This window comes from Propithecus coquereli, unplaced genomic scaffold, assembly GCF_000956105.1.
Source record: "Propithecus coquereli isolate 6110/MARCELLA unplaced genomic scaffold, Pcoq_1.0 Scaffold111, whole genome shotgun sequence".
In the NCBI taxonomy this organism is placed as follows: domain Eukaryota; kingdom Metazoa; phylum Chordata; class Mammalia; order Primates; family Indriidae; genus Propithecus; species Propithecus coquereli.
In genome coordinates, this window is record NW_012135081.1 from 273,445 (window position 1) to 286,605 (window position 13,161).

Genomic DNA, 13,161 nt, shown 5'->3' on the forward strand with positions numbered 1-13,161 from the left:
GAAGTGAGGCGGGCGCGCGTGGGAGGGTGTCCCAAGGGGAGTGGTCCGCGGCCAGTGCAGGCCTGGAGGCGGGGGCCACCGGGCAGGGGGAGGGGGTGAGCCCCGACGGTCAGCGCGTCAGCTCCAGGCTCAGACGGGCGGGAGCCAAGGCTCCGCTCGCTGCCCATTGTCTGCGCCCCTAACCGGTGCGCCCTGGTGCCACAGTGCGGTCCGGAGGGGCAGCCTCCTCCCGTCACTTCAGCCAGCGCCGCAACTATAAGAGGCGGTGCCGCCCGCCGTGGCCGCCTCAGCCCACCAGCCGGGACCGCGAGCCATGCTGTCCACCGCCCGCCCCCGGTGTTGTTAAAGCCAGACTGGGAATTCTCGCCATTGCCGCCACCGCCGCGTCCCGTCGCACCGTCGCGGGCAGCAGCCAAAGTCGCCGCAACTGCAGCACAGAGCGGGCAAAGCAGGCCATGGGGCGCTGGGCGCTGCTGCCCGGCTGGGTTTCTGCTACGCTGCTGCTGGCACTGGCCGCTCTGCCCGCAGCCTTGGCTGCCAACAGCAGTGGCCGATGGTGGTAAGTGGGCTGGTGCGGGGTCGCCACTTGTCCTGGGGCACAGAGCCAGGGGCCAACCCTACCCAGCTTCCCACGCTCTGGGATCCGTCCACCGACAGGCTCCCTTCGGCGCTGACTTCCCTCCGCGACACCGAGGGGCGCTCTGGCGTAGTGCTGCCCCAGAAACTCCAGCTCTGCTCAAGTGGGACAAATGATCCGCTCGCGGAGGCCTAAGATACCCCAGGCAGGGAGCCCACTCTCATCTAGCACCGCCTTTCCCCTTTGAGCACCAGCCTCACAGAGGTGGCCGCACCACAGGTCTCTCCACCTCTGGAAGCGAAGGACCAGGCGTTGGCTTAGAAAGGAAGCAAGAAGAGGGTGGGACTCCTAAGCATTTCACGTCTCGGGTGGGCAAGGGTTGCAGGCCATGATTTCCTCGCTCAAGGTGACCAGAAGGAGGCTTGGAAAGCCAAGGCAGACACTCAGTCTCCTGGTTCCCCATGCCTTTATTCAATCTCCGGACACGGGGATCCGAGAGCAGCCCTCAGACTCCTAGGCACACAAAAGTCTGGATGCCCAGTTCTTTCAAACTAGTGAGCCTGGTAGCGCGGAATCATTACCTTATTATTGATCTCCCGAGACTCTCTCCTTATAGCGCTAGGCAGAGAACAGGTGGGCACAGCCTTTATGGCTAGGGTGCAGGTCCCCTTCCCAAGCCTGAGCTTCTATCATGCGTCCCACCAGGGGCATCGTGAACGTAGCCTCCTCCACGAACCTGCTGACCGACTCCAAAAGTCTGCAGCTGGTGCTCGAGCCCAGTCTGCAGCTGCTGAGCCGCAAACAGCGGCGTCTGATCCGCCAGAACCCGGGGATTCTGCACAGCGTGAGCGGGGGGCTGCAGAGCGCGGTGCGCGAGTGCAAGTGGCAGTTCCGGAATCGCCGCTGGAACTGCCCCACTGCTCCAGGGCCCCACCTCTTCGGCAAGATCGTCAACCGAGGTGGGTGCCCAGGAATGCGACGCTTCCGGGACCAGGAAAAACGCGGGGTCACCCCCAGGGCATGGGCGGGCGAGTGCAGGGAAGGTGTCTCAGGCGCCTGCAGGGGCACACCGTCAATCCGCCAAGTGCCTAGTGCCCAGCGCTAGCCCGGGCCAGACTCTTTCTACCAGGCGTTTTCCACCCGTGGACCCTCGGGACGAAATTAACTTTTCTGAGCTACTGTCCCAGAGAAAGGGAGTTCCGGGTCGTGGATGCCGGCCGACCGCCGCTTTCCCCAAGCCTGGGAAGTTGCTTTCTGCGGGCGTGTCTTGCCTCCTGCCCAGCAAGGCTTGCATTGCCAAAATGGGCCGAAAGTTTGGGCTTTCGAAGAGGGCATAGTAATGCATAGTTCTTCCGCTCCCTTCTTTTCGGTTTTTCTCTTTCGGGCTGCCGCACTTCTGCATTAGAGCCAAAATGCGCCTTGAGGAGTTTCAGTAAGGCCTGATTACGACGCTAGACGTGGGTGCGTGCCCACGCACCTGCTTTCTCTGTGAGACCTAGAGACCAGCTTTCCAACACAGAGGGCCGCGGGGCTCTCAGGACTCTAAGGGTGGACTTGGGGCGTGGGACTCCAGGGTCCCAATCTCTCCACTGAGCCGCGCCCCGCGTATCCCCTACTGATCCCCTCTCCCTTCTTCCACAGGCTGTCGGGAAACGGCTTTTATCTTCGCCATCACCTCCGCAGGGGTCACCCATTCGGTGGCCCGCTCCTGCTCAGAGGGGTCCATTGAGTCCTGCACGTGTGACTACCGGCGACGTGGCCCTGGGGGCCCTGATTGGCATTGGGGGGGCTGCAGCGACAACATTGACTTCGGCCGCCTCTTCGGCCGGGAGTTCGTGGACTCCGGAGAGAAAGGGCGGGACCTGCGCTTCCTCATGAACCTTCACAACAATGAGGCGGGCCGCACGGTGAGCCGGCTTAAAAGGCTCCGCACCCGAAGCGGAGTGGCAGGGGCTAACCTCGGGCTCGGGAAGTAGCGGTCGGTGATTAGGCAAGGGGCACCAGGAGAAGGCGTACTGAAAGAGCGGGAGGCTTGGAACGAAGCTGGAGAATAGAAAATAGTGACTGAGGGCAAAAGGATGTCTCGGCTGATGGCAGGTAAAACAGAGGAGGTTAGAAGTCATCCAAACCATAGAATGTATTGCCTACAGTCCCTCCATTGTACAGATTCGAAAAATAAGGTTGAGAGGCCGAGACTGACTTGGCCGGCTTGGAGCAGAGCTGGGCCGGGTTTCAAATCTCAGCGGGACACTTCACGCCTCCCTTCCCGGGGCTCAGCTAGGCCTGGGCCTTTGCCAAGGTCCGGTCCCGGTATCGTCCGGGAGGGGGCGGTATCTGGGATGGTGGCTCTGGCCCAGTGCCCTGGGACACCCTTTCTTCCCCCCTCCCCCCAGACCGTATTCTCCGAGATGCGCCAGGAGTGCAAATGCCATGGGATGTCTGGCTCTTGCACGGTGCGCACGTGCTGGATGCGGCTGCCCACGCTGCGTGCCGTGGGCGACGTGCTGCGCGACCGCTTCGACGGTGCCTCGCGCGTCCTCTACGGCAACCGCGGCAGCAACCGCGCTTCGCGGGCGGAGCTCCTGCGCCTAGAGCCTGAAGACCCGGCCCACAAGCCGCCCTCCCCCCACGACCTCGTCTACTTCGAGAAATCACCGAACTTCTGCACGTACAGCGGACGCCTGGGTACAGCGGGGACTGCAGGGCGCGCCTGTAACAGCTCGTCGCCCGCGCTAGACGGCTGCGAGCTGCTCTGCTGTGGCCGGGGCCACCGCACGCGCACGCAGCGCGTCACTGAGCGCTGCAACTGCACGTTCCACTGGTGCTGCCACGTCAGCTGTCGCAATTGCACGCACACGCGCGTACTGCACGAGTGTCTGTGAGGCACTGCGCGGACTCTCCCCAGGAACGCTCTCCTGAAGCCCTCCCCCAAACAGACTCGCTGACACTAAAGACCCTGATATTCGCCCACCCCAGTACCTTCAGCCACACTCCCCCTGGTTCATACCTATCCCATCTCTCCCACTTCCTTCCACCTGGGGACTCCTCAAACCACTTGCCTGGGGCAGCACGAACCCTCTTGCCATCCTGATGGACCTGCCCGGACCTACCTCCCTCCCTCTCCGCGGGAGACCCCTTGTTGCACTGTCCCTTGCTTGGCCAGGAGGTGTGAGAAGGCTGCATCCCTCCCCCAACCCGGGTCAGCTACTGACGATGTTGCTCTGCCTGGTCCACTGCTCTAGTCGACCTTTCTCCTTCCCCTTTGTCCTCCGTTTTCTCCGGGTCCTCACGGCCGCTTCCCATTCATTCTCCTGGCAACGGTGCAGACCCTGAACACACACCTGGGCATCAGGGCCTTTCTCCTGCCCACCTGCAGCTGAAGCAGGAGGTTCCAGGGTGAAAGGGCAGCTGTGGTGATGTGGAAATGAGGTTGGGGGACACAGCAGAAATGCTCCCATTCTCCCTCTGTCCTGGAGCCACTGAACAGCTGTGAGCCATGCCTTCCAGGGCCACCTCCTACCCCTTCCTGTCCTGCCTCCTCATCAGTGTGTAAATAATTTGCACTGAAACGTGGATACAAAGCCACGAGTTTGGTTGTTGTAAATAAAACTATTTATTGTGCTGGGTTCCAGCCTGGTTTGCAGAGACCACCTCCACCCCAACCCAACCCCTCTCTGCTCTTCTCTCCTTTTGCCCTCGAGCCTCTTCCAGTCCCTCTTCTCGGTTTCTCAAAGATGCCTTTGCCTACTGAAATCAGTATTTCCTTTCACTGTAGCTATTAGTGGCTCCTCACCCCACCTATATGGTATCTTCCTCTGTAGAATAAAATCTCTATTTTTATCAATGACTTGGTGGCTTTTCCTTGAATCCAGAACACAACATTGCTTGTGGTATCCCCTTTCCCCTCCTTTTACCACTCCCAGGCTTGAGGGCTTACTTCTCTTAAACAAATAAGATGCATTGTTGGGGGACTGGTTTCCAGGCCCTGCAAGAGGTCCCTGAGATTCTGACCCTTGGATGACCCTAATGAGGCCATTGGAGATCCAGCTCTCCTGGGAAAAGAACCTGGTCAGGAGGCAAAAGATTCTGCAGGGTTCTTCCTCCTAATCTAACACTGACTGGCTGTGTGAAATGGGCAAGTGCATGTGCTAAACAAACACACACACTCTGCACCTGCTTTTCCTACCTGGAAGAGTTGTGAAAATAGTTACAATTGAGTGATAGCCACAACCATGTTCTGAAAAGTAGGAAAAGAAACTCAAGAGGAAAGGGCGCTGCTGTCCCCAATGGGGAGAACTATTGGCTCCTGAAACTCATCTTCAGCTGTGGTCACAGCACTGGTAGGGGTTAAGCCCCCTCCTCCAAGAAAAGTAAATACTTTATTAAGACCCCAGTTCCCAACCTTGGGCTCAGGGGGATCCAGGGAACAGATGATAAGCTCTAGTCCTGGACCCATAATCTCAGACATGATTGTGGGAGAGAAGAAGGGAGCAGGAGGGTTAGAATCCAAATACAGGTTAGGCTTAAACCAGTGTAACCAAAAGGAAACCCAAGTGTGGTCCACAACCAAACCATTAAGCAAGCCATTCCCATAAAGAGCCAGAATGAGGTTACTAACAACACTGATATGATACACTTGTGTGCACATTCACCAGAGTGGGCAGGAGTTCTAATTCCGCCTATAACCCTAAACCAATCTCTAACTCTAATCCTCTCCCTGTTCCTAGGTCTAGGTTGAACCTTAGCCTTAACCCTAACTTCAGACAAACACTAACTCCTTCCTAAACTCTAATGTCTGTCCCTAATCCTAGCTCCTCCCACTAGGAAAGGACCAGAAGGGCAGGGGGAGCTACGAAGCCCCTCATCCACACCCCAAGGGGAAAAATCGGTCCCAGCCTACTTGAGAATTTTCCCCTTTTCCCAGGAGACTTTTGCTGTTGTCCTTGCCTCCCACCTCTCCCTGGATGTGTGAACTCTGACTCCTGTTGACCTTTCAGATACCTGTGGGGGTAGGGGAGTGCAGCCAGGAGCTGCTCAACTCCACAGTGATATCCCTTTCCCTTTCTCTCCATCTGCCAAGCTAGCACCATCTCAACTGCAATGCTCAGCCTATGGGGAGGAATAAAAACCTATTGGTCCTAGGTAGGAAGCACGCAACAGGTCTTGGGTTTCCACTAAAGAACATCCTGCAGAGAATGCCTAGTCTACAGCCAAAAAAGCCATTAGATCTCCCAGCTCCCAAAGTAAGAAGTTAAAGGGCTGCTTGAAGCAGGAGAGGGGCCTAGGCCCCAGTTGGACAACACTCAGAGTTGGGGAGAAGCAGTAGCCTAGGGAGTCAAAGGGTTGGCAGCTGTCTCTAACTACTCTCACCTAAGTCCTAACTCCAAGAATTGGAGTTGGTATCAGCTTTCAGGCCTGGAAGTTGGGGAGCTCTGGGCTGAGCTGACACACACAAGTTGGAAGAACAGCAAGGGAAAGCAATGAATCCTTTTCTGTCCCTAAGTACACTTTCAACAATTCTCTTGCTTTCTCAGCCTCAATTGCCTTGTCTGTTAAACAGGGATAGTTATCATTACTTATCCTTCAAGGAGGTGATGAAGTTCAGATGAGATACTGTACATGAAAGCTTGGGTCATTAGAACACTTACACCTCTTCTGTACCAGGCATCTGCCAAAGGCTAACAATACAGTGATGTTCAAGCTATAGTGCTTGCTCGGAGGAGGTGACAGTCTGGTCAGGCAATCAAGCACATCAACAGATATTATCAGTATAAATGGGAGAATGCAAGGAAGGGTCGGTGAAGTGTAAAGTCCTCTGAATATGCATTGAGTTTAAGGACAGACTCTCATACTCCAGTCCTCAGCACGGAGTCCCTTCTCTTCCAGGGGCTGGGACTTCAAAGGCAGGTGGTACAGGAAGTGCAGAATGAGGCTGGGGCCTCAATGGGGCACTAATAAAATACAAAAAACAAGTAAAAAAAAGATCCTATAGGACCTGCAAAGCAATACATAGAAGGTAATTACTATATTTTGTTATTATGATCATCTGTGCTGTCCTCACACAGGGCTAGAGTGCGTAAATCCTGGGGACAAGAACAGCTGTGCCTAGAAAGAGGCCTCACAAATGTTTCAGGGCCCAGAGTGGCTCAGAGTGGTGGCCATGGGATAGTATCATCAGGAAGGTGTCTGATGCTCCAGCTCTCATCCACTTTTGGTCTTCAAGTGCCAGGTGCCACACACTTCAGGGGATCTGAGGCTGGCAGGGACCCTGGACACAGGTTAGCCTCAGCAAGCAAGGGAAAGACTGGTCCTGAACTATCCTGGGGGGAGCGGAAAAGCTGAGAGGAAAGGCAGGCTGTGCGCAGTCCCCAGGGGGTCAGCAAGCCAGCACCACACACCCTGCCACACGCACCTTGGAAAAACTCTGTCAGTGGGGCTGCAAATACCCTAGGGTCCAGCCCCCACCCCCCTCATCCCAGGCTGGCTCAGTCTTCCTCTCCAGGCCAGAGGGAGAAAAATAACAAAATGAGGAGAAAATAAGCTGTTTGGCTGTGGTGTGAGCAGGAATATCCATGCAGAGCTGCCCACCACTCACCCTTACTCACTCTTTCCACACCCAGCCGGGGCGCCCAGCATGAGACAGACCACCCCCCTGCCCCCTCCCCCGTCTGGGCTAAAAGCAGACGCTGGTGAGCGAGCAGCAGGTTATAAATATGCCCAGGGAACTGCCGCCAACTCGCTCCCCTGTCATCCCCCGGGAGGGGTAGGGTGGGGTGGCTCCTAGGGAGGAGCCCGGGCTGCCCTGTTCCCTGAGGCCCAGGAGGAAGTGGGGCTTCCAAGAGGCCACTGCATTTTTTTTTTTCCCACCCTTTTCAAGGTGAATGAACCACTGCCACTCCATTTTCCCTGGACATTTGCACATCTCTTCAGAGATGGGGTCCCTACCCTCCCTGGGCCACTGTTGGAAACTCAGAATGAAAGGGCCCAAAGCCACTCTGTGTCTTGGTGCAGCCCAGTGCCACTTCTCTTCCTCATACCCATTTACTCTCAGCAAAACAGAAGTCCATTCATTCATTCAACAAGCATGGACAGAAGGCCTGTTGAATGCCAGCCCCCGTGCACAGGCATGCCTGCACGCACAAACATATGCGCATGCGATGCACGTGCACACGCAGCCACCCTCCTCCCATGTGTTCACGTCAGCTCCAGCCCCTCCTAAGGACTTCCTGGCTCACACCTGACAGCCTCATCAGGAAAGGTAAAGCTTCAGGCCCCCAGTTGCACCTCAGAACAGGTTATGTGTGGGGGTAGGGGTGCAGAGAACAGAGCCCCGATGCACAGGGGTGGGGAAGCTGCAGCCTTGGGGCCACATGTGGCCTTCTGGATCCTTGAGTGAGGCCTTGTGCAGCCTTTTGACTGAATGCAAATTTTACAGGACAAATTCTTTTAATAAAGGGATTTGTTCTGTGAAGTCTGGATTTGGTCAAGAGGCTGTACTGGGGGATCTGGAGGGCCATGTGCAGCCTTAAGGCCCTAGGTTCCCCACGCCTGCAAGACATTCCTGCTTCCACCACTTCCCTGGTGAATGAGGGGATCCTTTCTCCCCTCTCTGCCCAATCATCCTCACAATGTAGGTACCATGTGAGGAAGAAAGAGCCATTCTGTGAGATGCTGAGGGTACCTGCCCAGGCTGCCACAGCCTACTGCCTCCCAGCCACCTGTCAAGTAGGTGCCAAGCTGAGCAAGAGGGGGCAGTACCACCCTGGGAAGCTCCCAGCTTTCCTCCCCCAGGGCTGAGCCCCTCCCTTCTCCCTCCTCCCTATTAATCCTCGGAAGTAAAGTAAAGGGGCCATCCCTGGCGGCCCCTCGGCCCTATTGTGGCCCCTCGCCCTCCTTGGCTGGCGTCTAATTAACTCCTCCTGCCCCTGGTTTTGTGTGCCCCCCTTACCCTACCTTGTCGGCCCCGCCCCTCCGCTCGGTCAGCTCCCCCCCACGGACATTCCAGCCAGGCTGGGCCAGTGTGCCAGGGCAACCAGGGCCAGACCAAGGCCTAATCCCCCTGCCGCCTGGCCCAGCTCGGGGAGCCCCACTCACCTCCCTGCTCTCTGGGGGCTGCCCGGCTCTGCTGTGGCGGAGACACACAATCGGGACAAAGGCTCAGCCCCCAGGGGGCTAACTCAGCCTTCACGCCCAGGTTGTGCGGCATTTGGGGAGTTTAATGAATTGTCCATCATGCCTTTCAGGGCCCGCCCGTCAGCCTGGATTAATCTTCGGAGCCCTGGTGGGGTAGGAGACACTAAGCCTGTATTTATTACTCTCCCATTGTCACTAATTGAGGTAATTATCTGTGACTCTAGCCTGGCCAACAATGCCGCATTCACTCCCGGGACCTCTATGGGCCTGGCTCCCACTCTCGGCACCAACCCTCCCTCCCCTCCTCTTCCAAACCCGCCAAGGGCTAAGATGGGCCCTGGAGCATGTTGGGAAATTGGACAATGTCCCACAATGCTTCACCTCACAGCCAGTGTCACCCACGGCCACCACTGTGGAGTTGTGTCCAGGGAGAGCCCTGGTCCCCCCAAAGAAAGTGAGAAAAGAAGGAAGCCTCTTGAGGGGGACAGGTTTGGCTAGCAGAACCCTCAGGCCAGAGAGGGGCATGTTTCTGAGGTCTCTGGTTTTCTGGACTCTCCAACTCTTCATCTCTGGGTGGGTGGCACCAGGGTCTCACAGGGCGCTTTTGTCATCCACTCTCATGTCCTGGTAGCCCCGAGAGCTCTACGGTGATAGGAGGCCCTATCCCATAACAGGCCTACTCTTGGGAGGTCCCTAAAGCTGCCAGGGCTGGCAGACTGGCTGTGGATACGATGGGGAGGTTGGGAGGAGAACAGGAAAGGTCTTGTCAGGGAGCTCAGGGGAAAGACAAGAAGAGCCCTCCCAGAAAGGGTCACAGCATTCCCAGAGGTCACACTAATGTGGCCATGCACATTAACAACTTCAGGGAGAACCTTGGATTTGGAGGGGTAAGCAATGCTAAAGAGTATACTTCATGTGGAGATGGCTTCCCAGGTCAAGGGGACTGGCCCTGGGGAACAGGTGCGTGAGAGTGTGTGCATGTGAGAGAGAGAGAGAGAGAGAGAGAGAGAGAGAGAGAGAGAGAAAGAGAAAGAGAGAGAGAGAGAGAAGAAATATTTGGGCAGGACTAGGCTGTGAGCTCCTTGAGGTCAGGAACTGTGTCTTGGTCACTGTTGTTTTACAAGAGCCTAACACGTACCTGGTGTGCATACGGTAGGCACTGTTGAATAGGTGGTTCCAGATGTACTTGCATTGAAATTGGGGTCTGTCAGCTCTTCTCTTCCACAGCTGCACTCAGGCTCTTCATTCTCTCAGGACTTGCTGGAAGGAGATATCTAGACCATCCCTGGACAGTTCCTGGATGGGCACTTCACCAGCTGAAACACTACAGACCCTGGCAGAACTGAGCCACAGTTGGGACAGCGCCACCTTGTGGTGTCTCTTGGGAGAACTCTTGGAGAGACCCCAGCGGAGAGGACAGGGTCATCTCTCCTGGGAAGGGGATCACACCAGGCAGTAGCCATCCCTCCTCCTACATTTCTGATTCTGCATTGCCACACCAGTGTTCCTGTGGCGGTCTTACCATTTGTTCCTTCCTTATGCCAGCATTTTCTGAGAGCCTGCTCCATGCCAAGCTTGTAGGGGATACAGAGCTACATCAAAGGCACAGCCCTTGGATAGCTCATGGTCCCCCTGCATGGATTCCACAAGGTAACAAGACCAACAGGGTTATAATCAGGCAACAGGAAAAACAATCCTATAGGTGCTGAGGAGGCACTAGAACATTCCCAGCTCAAAACTCTCTATTGTTCACCTCTCCCTTTATTCCTCTCACGAAAGCTCAAATGTTTTATCCTTTCTCTCAAGAAAGACTTCATGACATGACTCCCACACATCTTTCCATGACCCCACCCATGACCCTGCACCTCTCCATTCCCAAGTGCTTCTGTTCCCTGTGAAAGCCATGTGCTTTCCCAACCTCTCCACCTTTGCCCACACCCTGGAATGCACCCCTTCCCTATCTCCCCATCTCGAAACCTGTCTCAGCTCTCCCTGTCTCCATGAAGACTCTTCTTACTTGGCAGAAAGGTCTTGACTGTTTGAACTCCCAAAGTACCTTGTTGGTAGGGCTTTTGTTAGCAGCACACACTGGCTGTCCCACAGATCACAGATACTGGCGATCGGTGTATATTACTCATTCTCCCACTAGGCCCTTGTAGCACTGAGCTAAGCACATCATATGCCCTTGTTAAATGATGACTAGATGGATGGATAAATAAATATATGCATGGTATATGGATAAATGGATGGAAGTATGGATGGCCAGATAGATGACAGATGGGTTGGTGGATGGACAGATAAGTGGACGGATAGATGAATGAATGGAGCATCCTTCCATAGAAGGACTCACAAAAGGCTATGTAGTAGCAGGGGCTTCAAGGGAGGAAGGACCCCATGCCAGGACATGAAGACGACAGCAACCAGGCTGAACCTTCCTTCACTAACATATGCATGCTCAGCTACTGGTCTCCCAGCGGCCTGGATATATTCCCTTTCCTGGAGATGCTCCTTCCCTCATACACCCTGGTCCCTCAGGAATGCCTTCATTAATATATATTATGCTGTCTGCCTGCACTGTAATGACTCTGTGAGTTTCATCTTGCATATCCCCTCTCCTATATTATACACACCATATCTTGTGAGCTCCCTGAAGGTAGGAAGCATGCCTAGTCTCTTCTGTGTCCCTAGGGCCTGGCATACATGTTTGATGGGTAAGCGAACAAATGAAAAACTGAGTGAATGCTGACCCTTTTCCCCACAGATACACTTTGCACACTTCCTAAGTCCTCATGCTTGGCCATCTCTTGTGGTCCTCTCCTTCTCACACACACACACACACACACACACACACACTCACACTTGTGACCCTCTGAGGTCCCAGAGTTATGGCCTGGCTCTGGGTTTCCTTTACCCATTTGTGGCTGATCTAGGGAAGTCCTAGGCTCTCCTGAGTGTCTGAAAGAGAGCGAGAGCTCTTGGATCCTCTAAAGCCATGTTAACTGGGCCCCAGGTGGGGCAGGACAGGGCTTCCCTGGGAAGAACATGGCTGTTGGGTGGGTAAAGGGTCCTGTGCTAACCTGAGGGCTGTGGCCCCAAACTGACCACATCCTCCTGTGTCTGCTGTCCCTACTCCTGACCAGTGAGGCTGTCCCAAGGTGGGGGGTGGTTGTGGCCTCCATCTCAAGGCTGGCTGGCTGGCAGACACAGCCAGATTTAGAAGTCATTTTCGCAGCAGGGAGCCTCCAGCCTCCCACCCACGGACCCTGCAGGGCCAGTCTGAGATAGGGCTCACCAGGGGCTGGCCCTCAGATCTGCAGCCGCTCCTCCCCTTCTTCTCTCTCCCTGTCTCCCCAGAACTTTGGCAGCTGGTGCTGACTGTATCCTTAGGCAAAGATAGAGGAAGTTCTAGGGAAAGAAGTATGTTACATTGACACCTTAACCGCCAAGTGCTTCCAGTATACCACTCACCCATTCAAGGGGCAGTTTGTGCCCACCACAGGGCTCCTCTCCCCTCTCCATCTGGCCTCTGCTGCCTGTTTCTCCTCCTCTCCTACTTCTGATTCTCTTCCCCGTCCTCCTATTCTCATACCCCAACACTAATGAAATAGCCCTAGAGAGAAATAATAATAACAATAATCATAATCAGTGCTAACACTTAGGTGTCACTTACTATGTCCCAGGCAGGCATTGTTCTTAAGTGCTCTACAAATCAAATCATTTAATCCTCCCAACAACCCTAAGAGAGAAGTACTTTTTTTTTTCTTTCTCTGAGACAGAGTCTTGCTCTGTCACCCAGGTCTAGAGTGCAGTGGTGTCATCATAGCTCACTGCAACCTCAAACTCCTGGGCTCAAGTGATCCTCCTGCCTCAGCCTCCTGAGTAGCTGGGACTAAGGATGTGCACCACACCTGGCTAATTTTTCTGTTTTTTGTAGTGAGAAGATCTCACTCTCGCTCAGGCTGGTTTCGAACTCCTGACCTCAAGAGATCTTTCTGCTTTGGCCTCCCAGAGTGCTAGGATTACAGGCATGAATCACTGCACCCATCGGAAAGGCACTTTTAATAATCCCATTTTATAAGGATGCTGAGGCACAGAGAGGTTGAGTAACTTGTCCAAGGTCACAAAGCTTGTATGAGGTACAGGCAAGATTTAAACGTAGGCTGCCAGGCCTCAGAGTACATGTTCTAAACACATTACCCCAGTTCTCTGACAATGGCAGCAGCGTGGGTGAGCTCTTAGAAATGTTGTTCATCCTCAAAGGGGCTCAGGCAGCATGGTGGAGCCCACCCCCACAGAGCCAGTCCCTCTACCACGCAGCTCATCTCTTCTATCCGCCCCAGAGCCCTGGAGCCCCTGGGCTGTAGCAAAATCCAGGCAGATGCTGTCACCACTGTCCTGGCCTTCCTCAACTTTCCTCCTTGTGTGAAGGTCCAAGGCACACACACTCCTCA

At 55.0% G+C, this 13,161-nt stretch overlaps 1 protein-coding gene across 1 annotated transcript; it reads left to right on the plus strand.

The window, feature by feature from the left end:
* Positions 1-268: 268 nt before the first annotated feature.
* WNT1 (wingless-type MMTV integration site family, member 1) lies at positions 269-4,417 on the plus strand. The gene is made up of 4 exons (XM_012653333.1): positions 269-559; positions 1,283-1,536; positions 2,219-2,484; positions 2,971-4,417. The coding sequence occupies exons 1-4, from the start codon at positions 456-458 to the stop codon at positions 3,457-3,459; spliced, it is 1,113 nt and encodes a 370-aa protein (XP_012508787.1). The 5' UTR covers positions 269-455; the 3' UTR covers positions 3,460-4,417.
* Positions 4,418-13,161: the final 8,744 nt, after the last annotated feature.